This window comes from Drosophila pseudoobscura, chromosome 4 (assembly GCF_009870125.1).
Source record: "Drosophila pseudoobscura strain MV-25-SWS-2005 chromosome 4, UCI_Dpse_MV25, whole genome shotgun sequence".
NCBI lineage: Eukaryota > Metazoa > Arthropoda > Insecta > Diptera > Drosophilidae > Drosophila > Drosophila pseudoobscura.
The window spans coordinates 30425297-30443689 of NC_046681.1; the positions used below are offsets into that span (position 1 = coordinate 30425297).

Below are 18393 nucleotides of genomic sequence, written 5' to 3' on the forward strand. Positions count from 1 at the left end.
GCATTAGTTGCCTTTCGCAAGCCACAAGGAAAGTTTGGGCCGCTGATTGAATTGCGGTTGTTGCAACAACAAAGATAAATTTTATAATTCAGTTTTATTTTCCGAACGACTCATTGAGATTATAATTTGATTATTTGACACTTTTGGTCAAAGCTTGCGAAGGCCACTTGTTGCTCAACCTGTACCCTGGACCTGTGGCAGGTTTTTTGTGGCTTCTCCAAGGGTTGATACCCCATTACCATGGACTATAAAAGCTGGAAGCAGTTTTTGGAGAATAATAACCTGTAAGTAGTAGTCACAGCAGAGTGGGGTTTTAAACAAAATGTACCCCAACAAGTTTATGCGACTTCAGAGCATTTTTATGAAATGAAATCAGTTGCGGTTAACCCACAATGTTCCCCGGCAAACAGCAACAAGGGCCAGAAGTGAAACCGGTTTTTAATCCCTGCCAATCGTTGAGATCTCCGCAATTTGAAAACCTCAACGCGTCTTAGTGATTTCCACAGTAGGAGTCATCGGAATTGGCGTCTGTCGAAATACATATGTATATAAACTTTGCATAACATTTATGGAACTTTTAACTGGAAACGACTGCACCCCTTTTAAGTAAGCTATCTTGGAGCGAAATTGAACAAATTTGCAAAGGAAAACACGAAACCGAGTAAATTGTGGCATGTGCTTGGAAAATGCCTCCCATGTTAACACACACTTTGTACCTCTTTTCACTTCGCGAAGTCGACAAAATCCACCAAACCGGTTTCCCTTTGCTACATTTTGCAATTCTCCTACTTTGATTTTTGATGAGTGCAGCAATGCTGCGCTTGTAAGAGACTAAGCTCAGATGTTTGGCTTTCAGAACATGGTTACATGCTTAAACCGAGTAATTCTTCAGCCAAGGCCTCTCCTCACTAAACTGAAACGATGTCAATATGCGATGTTACTTTGAACACCATCTTATTGTGATTTGATTAAAAAACCACAAAAAAAGGGAAATATTCGTAGTCACAGAAAACCCTGGTTGTGCCAACGAAATTCCCACGCGCTATATAATGACCTCATGCCACATAAAATTGGAGGAGTTGGAGGGTTAGCTGAGTTACAGCATAACAGCTGTCAACTTTCATAGCTGTTTGTTCAAACAAGTATTCCCTTATCGCATGCCGATACAAGGTATCCAGCTATAGAACTGGAAACCCATAATTGTGTTTTCCGGTACATCATAAAAGGTTTCAAAGTACAAGGTACATTATCAACTGAACGAACCTGCTATCAGAAAGATACTGGCCAAGCTTTTCGAGGCAGTCCATACGTCAATGCAATTAGTTTATGAATCACAGTTTTCCCAAAGCCATGAACTTGTAATTTAACATATGAAATACCCGATTTCGTTATCAGAACAAATGTGCTTCCTAGTTACTTCATTACATTCTTACTATTTTTGGAAACGGTCAATCTATTATCCAACCGATAGGATTATCAATATAGAATGTCTTACACCACGCGCAGAACAGCTTGTTATAAACTTTTAATACAAGGCCTGGCCGATAAGCATTTTTATACATATATGTAGTAGTACATAGTAGAAATACAATGTACATACATACATACATACATACATATGTATGTAGTTAAATATAAGATGGCAAGTTTTCATGCATGGGAATAGGTATCGACGATATCCAAACGAATTACCCAGCGAAGTCTAAATTTCCCAGAGAACTCTAATTATCAGGAATTCTTCTGGGGAGCAGCACTCTGAGAATACCCCAACTGACGCTCTCTCCCCGCTCACACGCACACAGGCAGCCATTGTGGCGCTCGCTAGAATATGAACAAGAACTGGGGGTACTAGTGCCATCACGCTCAGACGCATAGCATAGCAGTAGCTATCTCAGCTGCTCAGCTGTTGCTGTTTGTGTGTTTTCAGGTATATACTCTCTGCCTGGCGGCAGTGGTATTAATTTCTGGCTTCGTTCCACTGCCACAACTGGGGCCCGTTCATTCACGATCAACCCGCGAGCGAGTAAAGTTCAAAAATCCGAGAAGCAGGAGCGCCCTTTCATACGCACGGGTGGAATTATTTTCTGAGAGAAGACCACACGGTGGTGGTTTAATCGGGAACGGGAACGAAAAGGGCAGAAGGGGAACAACAACAAAAATACCCGGTGCAATATTGCTGCCAGGGCAGTGAACGAATCGCGTCGCAGTGTCAAAGTTTCTAAATACGAATACACACACAGAATACAGTAGTGGTTGCATTTTGTTTTTCAACCCCATATCTGATTGATTGATTGCTTGATTGACAAGATGACTAAGAGCGATAATGCAAATCTATTGAACGACAACAGGCTGGGTACTGGAGGAGCAGCACAGCTGAAAGCCCAGGTTGTGCCCGCCCAACCGAAGACCCTCCAGCATTTGCCCAAGCGACCGGCAGTGGACTTGGCGTTCCACAACCTGACATACCGCGTCAAGGAAGGAAACCGCAGCAGTAAGTACAGTGTGAAAACCTATCTGGAAAATGCATACCAACATATTTACATAAGTATAGGTTTCCACACCTTTACCCCACAACAACAGAGTGAGCAGAGACCGTGAGCATGAACTGGACGCGCCTGCTCATTCTCATTCTCATCGTTTTCGCTTTCTTTGTGCATTCTCTTAGTCTATGAAAGGCAACGGAAGGCAAGGCCTCACCGCCCTCACATACGAATTCTGTAATACTGTGGTTATACATACATATGTACATCTGTATGTATATTTTCTCGACTGCAAGTTTCATCTTCGGAGCGGATTTGTTGCTATTACGCACTACGCGCCGTTTCCCCAACTTTAGCAAGTTTTACTTGTTTGCTTTAGCTGCGCTCCGGCTTCGTGCTGGTTTTTGATTTCTGGTTTCTTTGTTCTCGCAGCGTCATATCAGCGGTTGTCTGTGGCGTTGCCACCCTGAGTAAAGAACGTGGGGTAAGCTGTCAGCTTATAGGATTGATTTCCCCATTAAACTAGTAACGCTAGTGACTAGTGACTAGTGACTAGTGAATAGTGGCCAAAGGGCACAGTAATGCGCGATAAGCCATTGACCGATACATAGTCGCTAGAGTTACTGTTACTGCCCACACACACAATTTTTCCTATTGGGACGGACAGTCAACAAGTTGATTTGATACCCGATGTCCGCATCAAGAATGCGAACCATGTACATACTTCTCTCTACAAGTATATGTACATATGTATGTACATACATATGTATGCATGAACAATTGTTTTTCGTATGTATCCGCAGCTAAACATGGGTGGAGCAGTGTGTGGGGGTTTGGATCTGGCGCTGGTACTGACACTGGCGTAGCTATTGTGCTGTTAATGAGCAAAAAGCATTCTATGCCAGTCCGTATTCTCCGTGTATTTGATTGTAGAGGCATCAGTACCAGTACGAGTACGAGTGTGTGCTTGTTGTGTTAGCACAGCGATTAGGTTTTATTCATAGGCGGATAGATATGAAAGAAGGTTTGGGGTTAAACTCCCTTCGGAACACATAAATTGCTATCCAAAACAAGTGTAATCAATGGTATATCTGTACATATGTATGTATGTACATATGTATGCACCTGGACTGTCATATCTGTGTGGGGTGCCCCTGTGAGTACATGTTCAGTAAATGTGATGAATAGCTTTATTCCCTCCTATATGTCCATTTTGAATTAGTAATGATGGCCCAGCGATATTTCCAATAATTGGGTATTCATATGGGCACAGCTGCTTTGTTCTCAGAAATCCATAAATCAATACAATTCTCAGATCCAGCTCCAGGTATGGGGCCAGATACTACAAAGACTTCACTTCTGTATCGCTTGATATGCAGCTAAAATGATGCAAGGACAACAACTTTAACGCTCCAGTCTATAGATACCATGCATCCCAAAGCAATTTTAAGTAACTGCCACAGCCTGTTTAAGCTTTAAGCGCAGCCCGTTCGAAGCACATCAACTTCAACTAAGTACAAAGGTAATTGAAAGCGCCAGCAAGCTGAACTTTGCACAGCCGCAAACCTTTAAGTCTGATGCGAATAACAATCATCAGTGACGAGACACAAAGGTCGGCAATACGACTCAATTGAGTCAGTAAGAATATATGTAAGAGTATGTGCATACATACACACTCCTATTACCTACAATTGAAAGAGTATATTTGCACATGCGAGTGTATGTTTCATCTTAAGGCAAAAGATTTGCAGATGGCACGCCACTCTCGGAGACGTGCTAAGTTTTCGGGCTAATAATGTATACAAAGTAAAGTGGCATGAAGCAACTGCCGCCGCTGTTGGCATTCGGGTTACTCGGGTTAAACAATTATGGAAATACCTGCGAATGTTCTCAAAAGGCCATTCCAGATTTTTATTTCAAGTGCTCGCCTTGAGGCGGCTGCACTTGCTTGTACAATTAAAAATAACTACAAGCAAGATTCCCTCCTTTTGATTCCCCAAACACCGACTGAAATGCCCTTGGAAGCTTCTTCTGCGCACAAATTTTTGGCCAACTTAGTGGCTGCTCGGGATACGAGTATCTGTGGAATAAAATGAACAGCTCTGAATTGGCCTTAGCGTTTGGACTAAAGTCTGTCAAGCGTAGCGCACTTCAGTCGAGCCACAGCCACAGCCATAGCTCCAGCCCCAGTCCCAATTTCGGGACGGATACAGCCGAGTTGCGAAGCATTGCGTATAGTTAGTGGCTACGCTAGTATGCGGCTTGGCAGTCGCAGTCTGTCAGTTGAGGTTCACTACCAGCTTATATAGCGCCGTATTTTGTAATCAAGTGAGCTGTCGGGCAACTAAATTAAACCAACCTATGTACATATGCACGAGATTCGTACAATTCAAGTTTTTTGTGAACGCTAGAGCGAAGCTATAGGTCACGGCAACTGACTAGTAACTAGTCTGAGTTACGACACGCCTAAATTGGATTGTTTTGTAATGGCCATTTAAAACAACATCTCTTCAGTTAGTAGTTTCTACCACTAACCCACAGCCCCGCGATCGCAGTCTGCTACGATCGCATCAATGACAAAAGATCATTACCTGAGAGCCATACAAATGGTCGATATGTCCATCTTTGGCGAAGATTCGTAACCGGCAATTGCGAATATCCGCGCGTGCCCGAGAGCAAACTGGTTTATTAGCATTTTCCTCCACAGATGTTATTTTCTAGTTTATATTTTATTCATATGGTGTATGGTGTACATAAGGCACTTCCGCGTCTGCTCATTCATCTAAGCTGTTTTTATTTGAAAAGAATACGCCAATATGAGATTCTGAGGCGGATCGTTTAAAACCCTCAAGAATATGTTATTGAAAGCACCTACAATCTAAAACGCACCCAAGAAACATTAAGGACTATCTGATCACCGGAATCGTTGAATACCAGCGCTTGTAAAGCTTCAGACACAGCTCTATTGTCTGCATTCACCGCTCAGACGCCGCGGCGTCCAGATGGAGATGGAGGGCAACAAAGCTCGCAGGCAGGGGCCAATGACCGGGTTATGCTGTTTGATTGCCAGTCTTTTTTTTATTTTTTTTACCTATTGACTTCACTTCACACTTGATCGTCCGATGACATTTAATAGCTTCGCCATAGTTAAGTGGCGGCGCTTGGTTCAATAACGTTAGATTAATCATGAAGGCGACTATTTTTAGGCCTGATAAAAGATTTCCCCAAAAACACTAATTTCATACATCTTGTCATTTCAGATGCCAAAACAATTCTGAAGGGCGTCAGCGGGCGCCTGCGGTCAGGAGAGCTCACAGCCATCATGGGACCATCCGGCGCTGGCAAGAGTACGCTCCTGAATATTTTGTCTGGCTACAAGTAAGTTTGGCTTTGTCTGATGCCGATGATGATAATTTGCATTCACAACGAGTAGCTGGTACATATTTTCGCATGTGTGTATGTGTGTTTATGACCTTGTGGAAATACACCAGAATGTACGGCACACGGTGCCTGTTGCGCCGTACTAGTGCTAGTGCGAGTATATTTATAAGCCCGCCCTGTATTATCAGCATTACTATAAAGAAATATGTACGACTTGATAAGTACACTGCCTCTCAGAGAGCTTGAACCGCCGACCTTTTCGCGACTCTGCACGAGCACAGAATGGGTTCTTTGAAATTATATAATTTATGCACCGTGGGTACGGAATCCTCATCCGCCCCTTCCAAAGTTATTATCTTTATTCGTTTATTGAAAACGTTGAAGAAGTTTTGCTGTGCGGCATAATAATCATAAACATTTCAAATTAACTTGCTTAGTTGTTACTGTTTTTACTAGGAGCTAGGCGGCGGACAAGTCGCTAGCCATGAATCGCCATGAATCGATATGGGAATGAGAGGTTGACTGAATCGCAGGAAGCCGATTTTTGTCATGCCATGTACATATGTACTTACATACATACATATACACATATATCAGAGTGTAATCAGCGCCTCGCTTTGTTTGTGTTTTATTAGTTGAAATACTTGTGTGGGAATACGCTACTAGTTTGCTGAACTTTGGAACCAACCTCTTTGCGCAACAGTTCTCCAATCGCGTGCACATACTATACACATGCCTATGTACATACTAGTACTTTAATATATGATATAAGTGTACACACTCGTAGATATGCAAGGAAAAAATAGGGGTCTAATTATCTGTGTTATTAGCTCTGTTCAAAATTCAATGATAACCAATGAAGCAACTGTCTCCACGGGCTTGCCAACATGCCAATATGGTAGGCATATGCATTTTAACGAGACCTTTTTTAGATGGAAACCTTATGAAAAGCTTTCCGATGGCCGTGATCAGTCCTTGATGGATTCGCTACAGCAAGTCCATAGCATCCTTAAATACGATTTTATTTTTTCCTGCAGAACCTCGAGCATCGAAGGAAGCGTCACCATGAACGGCGCCGAACGCAACCTGAGTGCTTTCCGCAAGTTATCCGCTTACATAATGCAGGATAATCAGCTGCACGGAAATCTAACTGTGCAGGAAGCGATGACGGTGGCAACGAATCTAAAGCTCAGCAAAAAGTTCACAAAGCCTGAGAAGAATTCAATGGTAAGTAATTCGATCAAAGTACAGACAGACGGCCAGGCACATAAGTATGTACATACAGACAACACACTCAATTATGAATTGGACAAGCTAAATCAAAGTTCCAGACTTAGGTGTCTGTATTCCCGACGCATATTTTTAACTCAGAACAGAACCAGTTTCTGGCAGAATATATCACAATACCCGTAGGTGACAATATGGAAGTCTGTTTAGGCTATTTTCAAAAGTCTTGCAAGTCATCGCGGCCAGGCAAAAACCAAACTTAATGAAAGGAAATTCCACAGCGCTAATAAGTTAGATGTCTCTTACAGATCGATGACATTTTGCTGACTCTGAGCCTGAGCGAGCACCGCAATACGATGACTCGCAATCTGTCAGGCGGCCAGAAGAAGCGTCTATCCATTGCCCTGGAGCTGGTCAGCAATCCACCCATCATGTTTTTTGACGAACCCACCTCCGGCCTGGACAGCTCGACCTGTTTCCAGTGCATTCATCTCCTGAAAATGCTGGCCGCAGGTGGACGCACAGTCATCTGCACCATCCATCAGCCTTCCGCTCGTCTGTTCGAGATGTTCGACCAGTTGTACACTCTCGCGGACGGACAGTGCGTCTACCAGGGCAGCACCAAGCAGCTGGTGCCCTTTCTCTCCACCCTGAACTTGGAGTGCCCCAGCTACCACAACCCGGCAAGCTATGTCATTGAGGTTTCTTGCGGGGAGCACGGCGATCACACTCGCAAACTGGTGGAGGCAATCGACAATGGCAAGAGGGACATCCGTTCCTCCGCGGACTATGCTGGACTGAAGGCCCGCAATGATCTGGTGAAGGTACAAAATCTGAAGGCCATCCTGGACAAGAACGATGCCTCAAACGTCAGCGGAAGCAAGTACGAGGACAATCTGACCTTAAACAATGGTTTGCTAAATGGAATGGTCAACGATATTGTGAAGAACACCAACACTGGGACTGCCGTGGTCAGCACCAATGAGAAAGGCGATGCCATGATTGACGTGGAGAAGACGGACAACTGTACAACGGCTCTGCTCTCGGAGGAGATTACATCGCCGGAGCGGTACCCGACGTCGCAGTTCCATCAGTTCTGGGTGGTGCTCAAGCGAACTTTGCTTTTCAGCTATCGCGATTGGGTAAGTTTGGCACCTGCGAAAATTTTTAGAGAACCAATAACTAATGCAATAATAACTTTTTTCTCATAGACGCTTATGTACCTACGATTGTTTGCTCATCTTTTGGTTGGTTTTCTGATTGGAGCCCTCTACTACGACATTGGCAATGATGGAGCCAAGGTGCTCAGCAACCTCGGTTTCTTGTTCTTTAACATGTTGTTCCTCATGTACACCTCAATGACCATAACGATTCTATCATGTAAGTGATTTAACAACACAATATATGTATATTATGTACTCATATGTGTATCAAATCCATCGTGTTTAGTCCCACTTGAGATGCCCGTGCTGTTAAAGGAGAACTTTAATCGCTGGTATTCGTTGAAATCCTACTATCTGGCTATATCAGTGGCTGATCTACCATTTCAAGTAAGTTTTTCAAAGCCCTTTAAACGAACCACAGAACGAATATTTATCTTCTATTTTTACCAGGCAATTTTCTGTGTCATCTACGTATCCATCGTATATTACTTCACCTCGCAACCTTGGGAACTGTTCCGGTTCTCGATGTTCCTGTCGGCCTGCCTACTCATCTCCTTCGTCGCTCAGTCCGTCGGTCTGGTGGTTGGCGCTGCCATGAACGTCCAGAATGGAGTCTTCCTTGCCCCGGTTATGTCTGTGCCATTCCTGCTGTTCTCCGGTTTCTTCGTCTCCTTCGACGCTATACCGGTGTACTTACGTTGGATCACGTATCTATCGTACATCCGCTACGGCTTCGAGGGCACCGCTCTGGCCACCTACGGCTACGAGCGTGAGAAGCTGCGATGCTTCCAGACCTATTGCCATTTCAAGTCGCCCATCACGACGCTGGAGGAGCTGGACATGGTGAACGCGAACTTTACGCTGGACATTGTGGCCCTTGTCGTGATCTTTGTGGTGCTGCGCATTTCAGCGTACCTGTTCTTGCGCTGGAAGCTTAAGACTGTGCGCTAGGTTTTTGTAAAATTAAATATTGATTTCGGTTCTAAAAGCTTTTTATGTACCTAATACCTATTTAGTTAACAACAAAGCGTTCTGGGTTCTTAATTTTTAATCCTTGTACATTTTATTTTTGCCTAGTTTTTAGTTGCGAAATTCATAATCTAAGTGATACGCGCTTTATTCCAGTCCCAGATGTAGCTAAAGATAACATTTGATCAAACTAAATCACATTGAACAAACCACAATTAAGGAGTAAGCAAATATAGGGCTGTAGGTAAGAAAAATTCACACATCAAATCACACTATTTTGCCAAAACCAATATAATATTAAATATATACTATTTTCATGTGACCTTTGAAATGTGTACAAGCAAGGAGGAAATTATATATTGTCGTCCGTGAACAAAAACATATTTTATACATATATACATGTACAACAACAAAAAATCTTGCAATTTGTATTCAAGATGCATTAAATTACGACTGTGTAAAACTATTTTATAACAATTTTTAAAATACAGGTTTCTGATAAATTCACATGTTATTTAAGTGAAAAACATATTTTGTAATCACATTTATATTTATAGTTGATTCGTGGAGGAAATAAAGAAATGCTGTACAAAAAAGTCTTGATTCGATTTACTTCAGGAACCAATAATACACAGTCATCTGATCATCCGATCTGATAGACCAGCAATTACACATGAGTACAAAACCTAAGACCCTGAGAAGGTTAATGAGGTTAAAACTGCAGCCAGGTCGAAGCCTTCGCAGAAAGTACGGAAGATCTCCATCAACATTGCCAACAGATGCGACATCAGGGAAATTGACAGGCGGGCTTGGATAGACAGACATGGTTATGTATGGACCGATCAAATATTGATGCTATATTGATACTGATATAGAATTAATGTAGGTATATACTTTATGGACTCGGAAACGCTTCCTTCTGGCTGTTAAATACTTATCTATACAAACCAATACTTGTATATCAAATTTAAAACTTATAGTAAAGAGCCGATGACCTGCCAGCTAGTTTTCCACAATTTCTCTCAGGTTAAGAATTGTATTGTCAGCCTTCAAATATACAAATAAATAAATAAAAAAAATATAGTTGTATGTTCTTCGTTGAGAATTGTTTATAAAATGATTGGCCAAAATAAAAGTTTGGGCGCTGTAAGGGTTGTTCTTTCAGGATCGTGAGGATAAAGACGAAAAACACACATTTTGTGGAAAACTCATCGATAATCGGCCGATTTATGTATGGCTGAGAAATATAATGGAATTGGAAAATACAGTCGAGCTTCTGTATTACGAACTTAGGTACAACGAAGTTTACTATATAACGAATTTATTTGTAAAACACTACAGTTCTATATTGTGCAAAAATTAATTCTAGATAATTTTTTTAATGATTTTCAACGTCAAGGCTACGGATTTAGTCAGCCCAAAAGTATGTCATAATTTGTTTATGTGGCCGATATTGATCGCCACCTGGCGTCACTTCAATTTAATTGCGTGGGCGATCATTGCACAAATAATTAAAATGAAATGGCTAAAGAGGAAAAAATATCAATTGGTACAAATTTGTTTCTTTTGCGAGTCTGCACGTCTGTCAAATGAATACGAAATCTGATTGCATCGAGGAACATTTGCCATGCCGTCGCAATGAATTTGCTATTGCGTCTCGTTAATAAAATGTAGGAAATGGTTTAGAAATGCCAGCGGTTTCAAAGTCACCATCATTTTGGAAAGATTTAGCGAACGGTTTTCCAATTTCATGCAAAATTAATGTTCTCGCATTAAGTTCTTCATACCAGCTCTCAGTACCCCCTTTCCTTATGTTTATACTGTTCGTAATGAGAACTTTTTCTTGGGACTAGACTTGTGGACTATCTAAATGTGAATAATGAATTCCACTGGGGCATGGGCATTGACAGTTGTTTACACATTCGTTGCACAGATCATTTCTAGAGGATGGGCCTATAAATAGAGTATGTTATCCTGCTATATCGAAAATCAGAGGCTGCCGAACAAGTTTGCCAAGGGTTTGCTGCTGCATAGGATGAAAAAAGCTCTCTTTCTTTGCCTAGAAGTGTTCTTTCCACTTTTCTTTGTCTTCTGTGGGCAGGGGGCAGTCATGCCACTCTGTTGTTCTTCCTTCATTTGCTTTCAGTACATTTTCGGTCGTTGGTGCAACAAGTCGTCGCTGCTGCCGGTTTCGTTGTAGTTGTCATTGTCGTTGTTGTTGCCGACTCTCAGTCTCCCCACCATCCATGCCACCCGTAAACAGCTGCCTTTGCCAGGCGAAAGAGAGTGGAAAGCTAACGCGAGCAGCAACAACAAAAAGAAAGCGGAGTAAGTGCAATGAAGCTCTACGACCCTCTCCTTTCTCTCTCCCTCTCCGATTGTGGTGAAGGCTAGTGCCAGCGAGTGGTGCACTTACGCAGATGTAGATGTAAATACATAATAATACCCACCAGCAGCAATATCTAAGCGCGTTCGTTGAACCTGAAAGTCGGAATGGCTGCGCGAGTGTGATTGTGGTTGTGTGCATATACACATATGTATGTATGTATGTACGTACAAAAATATGATAGAAAATATTTTCAGCCGCCGTGCCAATTCCCGCTGGCACATACAATCAGCAAGTACTGTTTAATCGATTGTTGGGTCAACTAAGGGAATCATCATTATGATCTAACGTTCTGATAACGTCGGAAACCCACTATATAACCCACTGAAAAGTCAACTGATTGCACTCGGAATTATCTCATTTAGAAATATAGCCACCACGTATCCGGTTGGAGTCGGTGATAACACTGTGATAGATGTAAGAATCCTCTAACAGCGTCTGGAGCCCGCTTCTCTTAGCGCCAATGTTGACACTAGTGTATGTCAGACAAATCTGCTTCTGGGACACCAAAATAAAGCTCGGTGCCCGAATATGCCCTGATAAATGTGGGAATACTCGTACATACAAATAGTCGCATATAATTATAATGGTATGGTGAATTTAGCCTATGCTTCATAGATACATACATACATGTGTACATATGGGATTTTTAATCATATATCGCACAGTCAAAGCAAAGTTCAACATTCGCCGCTTCATTGCATTTGCATGCGCCATTACTCACACAAAAAAGACAAGATACGAAACAAAGAATAAAGAATCTTTTGGCACGTCGCCTCTTGCATACCCTTACACGGCACCTCATACAAAGTCATGGATATATTCATAAAGTACTGGGTACTGGAAATACCCAAATATTTGAGGAAATGGTACTCAAACGCGTAAACAGTACGATACAAAAGACTTTTAAGTAAGGCCATTGGTGACGGCACGCACCCTGTTCCCACCGATTTTCGCTCCTATTTCGTATTCATGCCATGCCGCTAAGACTTTCCACGAACAAAGCCAAGTGAAGCAGTTCAGAAACGTGTGTACGAGTATCATTCTGTATGCATCTGTATATTGTTCGGGCTTATACTTTCATGCACTAATGCGGGGAATTATATGGAGCATGCAATCAATGAGAGCCAAGTAAAGATAAACAATGAAAAAGAGGAGTATATGTACATAGCTATCAGCTGTCGCCCTCAAATATCAATCCAATAAAGCTTCCGCTGTTGCTCTGCTGTACATATGTACAAGTTGATAACGTTCTCTACTAGTATTCGTATTCCCCAAAGCTGTTGTGCAGTTACTGCAGTTGCAACTGCAACAGCAACTTGAACTGGAAGTTGCCGCTCGCTTATCTTCGGCTGCGGCTCCGGCTGGGACAGCGCAACGTGGTAGTTGCAAAATTCTGGACAAGTTTTGTTTGCCTGCCTCTACTGAAATTACTCACCAGTAACCCGTGACGTGATACTTACTCTCCCCCACATACCCAGATACTCAGACACCCAGATTGGATCGGCATACAGTCAGCCGGCTGTTCAACCAGCCAGTCAGTCAGTCAGTCACTCGGTCAGAATTCATGCTGTGGCCGCCAGTCGTTCCCGTACTACTTTCAATCAATTGAAAATCTGAGTTTATTTTTCGAGCTGCGCTCTAGCACAGCACAGCACTCGCGCGTTCCCGCTCCAGCCGAGGAAATGAAATTCGTTTAAAAAGTTCTTTGCTCAGTGCGAAATTTGTTTCCAGAACGAAAGCACCGCGTTTTGTAGTCGTATCGAAGCGTAAGTAATTGTAATAAATGCAAATACTCACTTGTAGGGGGATGAAAGGTTTCAAGTGCCCGCATCGCTAATTAGAATAATAATACAAAACGTCTTGAGACAACGAACAAGCAGTGAATACTTTTGACAAACTGGTTTACAATTATTTACTTATTTCCACATTGCATGTGATTCTGACTACTAATTGATTACCAATATGCAAATAAACAGACAAAAAATACTGACCGCGTCGAGAAAGAGAGAGAGAGAGTGAGACAGAGCGAAAAGCGCCGTCGAGGATTGCGCCTAACAGTATCGAGAGGTTATAGCTCTACTCGTTTACTTAAAGCTTGTTCCCATCCTACATTTCAGGGGCAATGACTTCAACCTAAACAACGGCATTAATTACTTATTGAGGTATTAACAGGCAATCAAGATGAAATCGACTAGTAGCATCAAAGGCAGCACCAGCTCCCAAAATAGTTCGCTGCAGTACAGCAGCGATATCAATGCCATAAGCCTTGAACTACCCGACCATTCAGAGGATTTCCAATCTACTAACGGATTAAAGTATTTGCCAGCCTGGCCAGCAGTTAACTTGCAGTTTACGGGACTAAATTGTGAAGTTTCGGACCGATGCAACGGTAAGTTAATGCGAGGGCCACTCACTCATTACAGCTAAGTAAATGCTAATGAACGTATCGTGTATAATATTGCATTATTAAGAATGATAATTGGGGATATTTTCCCAAGTAATTGCACTGCATGTCCAACTACCCAATTATTTTGTGTGGCTAAAAATGCATATATTAAACAACAATTATAGACGTCAATTCTATACTCATCTGATGAAATATGTACATGAGTGTATGTGCCATTTAACCACAATTCATACATTCCATATCACACAGTCACCTATTTAGTTCACCTACTATCACCTTTTAATGACCCATCGCGTCTTGCAGCCCAAAAGACGAAGCAGATTTTGCGGGAAGTGAATGGTGAATTTCGCTCTCATGAACTGACCGCGATTATGGGACCCTCAGGAGCTGGGAAAACGACTCTGTTGAACCTACTAGCGGGATTTGGGTAAGATATATCAAACTGATTTTCACCTACCACTGATCACTGACTTAAACTATGATACCCTGTGCAGGGCTGTCAACAATGTCGGCGAGATATTAGTCAACAGCCATCCAAGGGATATGAGAGTCTTCCGGAAAATGTCCCGATACATAATGCAGGTACAAGGGCTTTGTTGCTGTGCAGTCCAGTCCAGAAGGTTGATTTAATTTCAAATGCTTTTCAGACCGATGTTCTTGATCCGCAATTTACTGTGCTCGAAATGATGCTCCTAGCCGCCCATCTGAAACTGGGAAATGATCTGCGCTTAAAACAAAAGCTAGAAGTTGTGAGTACCATAAATACATACATCGAAACGAATTTCTATTTGAGTTTATTTGATCAATATTGCATAGATAGATGAAATTTTGGGAATGCTACGATTAAAAAAATCAGAAAACACAAAAGCTCTAAGGCTGTCTGGAGGTGAACGGAAGCGCTTGTGCGTTGCCCTTGAACTGGTCAATAATCCACCTGTCCTTTTCCTGGACGAGCCCACAACGTAAGTGCATGATAAGTATTTCCAAATCTGTAAATCCTAATTGAAGGCCAAAAGCGGCCTGGACGATCTGTCTAGCTCCCAGTGCATGTCGCTATTGAAGATGTTGGCTGCCGGGGGGCGCACTGTAATCTGCTCAATTCATACCCCGTCCGCCAAGATCTTTGAGATGATTGACACTGTGTACGTACTGGCCGAAGGTCAATGCGTTTACCAGGGAGCTGGGAGCAACATTGTACCCTACATGCAATACTTGGGGCTGAGCTGTCCCGTCACATACAACCCGGCCGACTTTATCATTGAGGTGGCCTGTCACGAGTATGGCAATGCTTACCAGGAGCCAATGGTCGAGGCCGTGTGCAACGGTAAGATTACGCGGTGGACTCCGTCAGCGGACGATGGCAAAATCACACCCACCAAAACCGACACAACGTCCGGCGCGTCGTCATTCTATGAAATGGAGCAGTTCGATGAGGAAATCAACCCAAAGCTATTGCAGTCGAAATCTAGCTGGTGGATGCAGTATAAGCTGCTGCTGACCCGCATGCTACTCCAAATGTGGCGGGACAAGGTAAGTGGCGACGAGAATGAATTGGCCAACAGCACGGATCTTATTTTCCTTAAATCTTCCAGTCATACATCAAGCTAAAGTTCTACATGAACATAGTGCTAGCACTAATCGTGGGAGGCCTTTATGTCGGAGTGGGACGTCTGGCTTCCAAAGCGCTGTTCAACTTTGGCTTTATGTTTACTATTGTAATAGCTTACTTGTACCTGCCAATGATGCCTGTACTGCTTTATTGTATGTCATGTTCGTCTGTTACTCTCTTCCTATACAATCTAATTTATATTTATTTTTTTTTTGGCAAACAGTTCCGTCGGAAATAAATCTGTTGAAGAGGGAATACTTCAACCAGTGGTACCGCCTAAGCTCCTACTACGCTGCAATGATTTCTGCCAAATTACCATCGATGTTCGTACTGGCCGTAATTTATTTATCAATTGTGTACTTAATGTCCAGCCAGCCTCTGGAATGGTTCCGCTTTATTATGTTATTTACGATAGCCTTTCTTACGGCCCTAACCTCTGATAGTTTTGGCTTACTGATTTCCAGTAGACTAAGCTTGGTGGTAAGTTTCGTTTTTCAGTTGATTACTTTGCCTGATACCTAGTCTGAACTACCTTTACACCTTTCTAGAATGGAATGTTCATGGGTCCTGTACTGGCTGTGCCTCTGATCTTGCTGTCTATATATGGCATTGGCTACGGCAAAGATACATACATTTCCCCTATCATGCGATTTTTGATGTCTCTTAGCTATTTGCGCCATGGTATGGAGGGGCTAGTAGCAGCGCTATACGACTACGGAAGGGGCGATACAATCTGCGAAGATACCGAAATGTTCTGCATGTTCAAGAAATCTCAGTTCTTGTTAATTTTTCTGGGCTTTGAAAACATGCACTATTTGTGGTCTGTCTTCTGCTTGATTGGATTTTATATGCTCTTTACAGTCTCGGCGTACGTCATGATACGCCAGCGACTGAAGAAATCGTCGTGCAACCCCATTTTCGCCCACGTCCTTCAGCTTTTAACTAAATACTTTAATTTTACTTCATATAAGTACTAAGCACGCTGTTCATATACCAAGGGAAGGTTGGTGCTGGTACCCTAAAACCTAGTTTTATCCGAGATTCTAGTTTTTATCAAGACATTTTCATGGGAAAATGCCATACGTTACCTGTTTCGCCATGCTGTGACAAATTATATTGCATTATACTGATTATAGCATAAATCAATTGTACGGCCGAGCTGTTGAGTGATATACCGGATACATCCAAATAAGCATAAACATAGAAAACTATATATGTATTGTATTTTAGATTACATGTACTACATATAAACTTACCAACTTTTCCCAATAAAGGTCCACTGGAACTGTAAACAAGAGAGATAAATTGTCGATTAAGTTTATCGCAGTTTTTCAAAATTTCACATATTGTCCATACAAACATACATACATAAATATTAACTATTGTAAGGAGAGTCCTTTAGCGCATAATTAAAATACCACAACCATTTTCGATTGGTTGCCTGTTTATTTTATTTGTTCATTTATTGCGATGGTTCTTATTATATATGTAATTGCAATTATCATGGTCATTCGTTTGGATATTTAATATATTTTTGAGGAAATTTGGAGGAAAATATTTATTTATTAGCTTATAGTTTTTTGCAGAAAAATACATATGTATGTACATACAAGCATGTTGATTAAAAACTTTTGGGAAACACACAATAATAAGAACCAAAGTTGTTGGCATATTACTCCTTGCATTCACAAAATTCATTATTATTTAATGATGTGCTTATTTAAGCACAGGAGAAGAGTAAATTATAAGCAATTTTGCCACACTAATTTTAATTTGGGGGCTTCGATTTCAAACAAAGGTTTGGGTTATCGTTAAACTTATTATTACTAATAATAATTTGTTCAGTGAAACTTTTTACACTTTATAGTAGAATAACAGAAAAAATTAAAAACAAGAAGGAATTGCACAAAAACGGTTAACTTAATATTTTTATACGAACGAGGATGCCGCGAAAACGCGCACATGTGTAAACAAACAACAAAAAATATAAAATGTGCAGCACGCACACACTCTTTTTTTCATTGTATATGTATATGCGTTAGCACATTGTGCAGTGCGGCAGAAAGCGCGGGAAAATATTTCCTTATTGCGAGAAATGATTTGAGGCTACAAATAACACGTTCCACACATACACTTTAATTATTAGTTTCAAACACTAATGTTTATCTACATTTATTTATTTAGATATTTATGAATTTACACAGATATATGGCTGCTGTGCCATTTTGCGTTTTGAGCTTGAAAAAATTCGACATTTCGCGGGCATGCGAGTATAAATGGCCTACGTGCAACCAGTGTGACTGACCCTCAGAAATATACCGGAATATACCGTAAATATACCGATGACATAAAAATAACTTAGTTTTTTAAATCCACCGTAATTTAAACAGGAGTAAAAATTGACTGAATAGTTGATGTTGTAGATCCAGCCTATCCTTCATCTTTACTTAAAAGAAGGAAAATAAAGGATTCTATCACCTGAACTGCTCCAAAATTCTTCAAGATTCATACTTTCGTAGAGTATTTTCATACCAACTGGTCGATTGTTCGGAAATCTTATTCCTCAATTTTTATATTCCTTTTGACACTACTAGCTAGCTAAGACCCTCAGCCATTAACACGTGAATTTATACGATTGATGAATCAATTTTAAGTTAATTTTAAGAAATACCTGTAATTGAATAGGTTTAGACAAAACAGGACAACAAAAATGTAAATTGTGTACTTGGGAACTACACATTCGCTACATACCAACTACATATCTACGG

The 18393-nt window shown here is 41.5% G+C and overlaps 2 protein-coding genes and 2 long non-coding RNA genes across 5 annotated transcripts in view; 2 read left to right on the forward strand and 2 right to left on the reverse strand.

Moving 5' to 3' along the window:
* Positions 1 to 17744, reverse strand: part of LOC6903286 (uncharacterized) — a 42708-nt gene extending 24964 nt beyond the window's left edge. The window contains exon 1 of the long non-coding RNA XR_001451019.2: positions 16882 to 17744. This is a non-coding gene — a long non-coding RNA (uncharacterized lncRNA). The remainder of the gene's footprint in view (positions 1 to 16881) is intronic.
* LOC4817740 (ATP-binding cassette sub-family G member 1) lies at positions 2308 to 9686 on the forward strand. The gene is made up of 7 exons (XM_001357065.4): positions 2308 to 2491; positions 5741 to 5858; positions 6899 to 7088; positions 7397 to 8230; positions 8300 to 8468; positions 8538 to 8638; positions 8702 to 9686. The coding sequence occupies exons 1-7, from the start codon at positions 2308 to 2310 to the stop codon at positions 9200 to 9202; spliced, it is 2097 nt and encodes a 698-aa protein (XP_001357101.2). The 3' UTR covers positions 9203 to 9686.
* Positions 11376 to 16922, forward strand: LOC4817719 (ATP-binding cassette sub-family G member 4). 2 transcript variants are annotated; one of them, XM_033380512.1, is made up of 10 exons: positions 11376 to 11548; positions 13727 to 13998; positions 14320 to 14443; positions 14511 to 14598; positions 14664 to 14765; positions 14833 to 14978; positions 15033 to 15546; positions 15609 to 15777; positions 15849 to 16105; positions 16174 to 16922. In XM_033380512.1, exons 2-10 carry the CDS (start codon positions 13791 to 13793, stop codon positions 16600 to 16602), a joined length of 2037 nt encoding a protein of 678 aa, XP_033236403.1. In that variant the 5' UTR covers positions 11376 to 11548; positions 13727 to 13790; the 3' UTR covers positions 16603 to 16922. The 2 variants fall into 2 exon arrangements, with proteins under 2 accessions (XP_033236403.1, XP_001357100.3); XM_001357064.4 differs by lacking the exon at positions 11376 to 11548 and adding an exon at positions 12986 to 13375 and having other exon boundaries at positions 16174 to 16602.
* Positions 14144 to 14667, reverse strand: LOC117183201 (uncharacterized). The gene is made up of 2 exons (XR_001451022.2): positions 14474 to 14667; positions 14144 to 14403 (listed from the first exon to the last, which is right to left on the reverse strand). It is a non-coding gene; the product is annotated as an uncharacterized lncRNA (long non-coding RNA).
* Positions 17745 to 18393: the final 649 nt, after the last annotated feature.

What these genes read in the sequence shown, in the direction of transcription:
- LOC4817740 (XM_001357065.4), top strand. Translation starts at nt 2,308, where the DNA reads ATGACTAAGAGCGATAATGCAAATCTATTGAACGACAACAGGCTGGGT. An exon ending in AATATTTTGTCTGGCTACAA is followed by an intron (nt 5,859 to 6,898) that starts GTAAGTTTGGCT and finishes TTTTTCCTGCAG; the next exon opens with AACCTCGAGCATCGAAGGAA. An exon ending in GACCATAACGATTCTATCAT is followed by an intron (nt 8,469 to 8,537) that starts GTAAGTGATTTA and finishes CATCGTGTTTAG; the next exon opens with TCCCACTTGAGATGCCCGTG.
- LOC4817719 (XM_033380512.1), top strand. Translation starts at nt 13,791, where the DNA reads ATGAAATCGACTAGTAGCATCAAAGGCAGCACCAGCTCCCAAAATAGT. An exon ending in TCCAAATGTGGCGGGACAAG is followed by an intron (nt 15,547 to 15,608) that starts GTAAGTGGCGAC and finishes TAAATCTTCCAG; the next exon opens with TCATACATCAAGCTAAAGTT. An exon ending in CCAGTAGACTAAGCTTGGTG is followed by an intron (nt 16,106 to 16,173) that starts GTAAGTTTCGTT and finishes ACACCTTTCTAG; the next exon opens with AATGGAATGTTCATGGGTCC.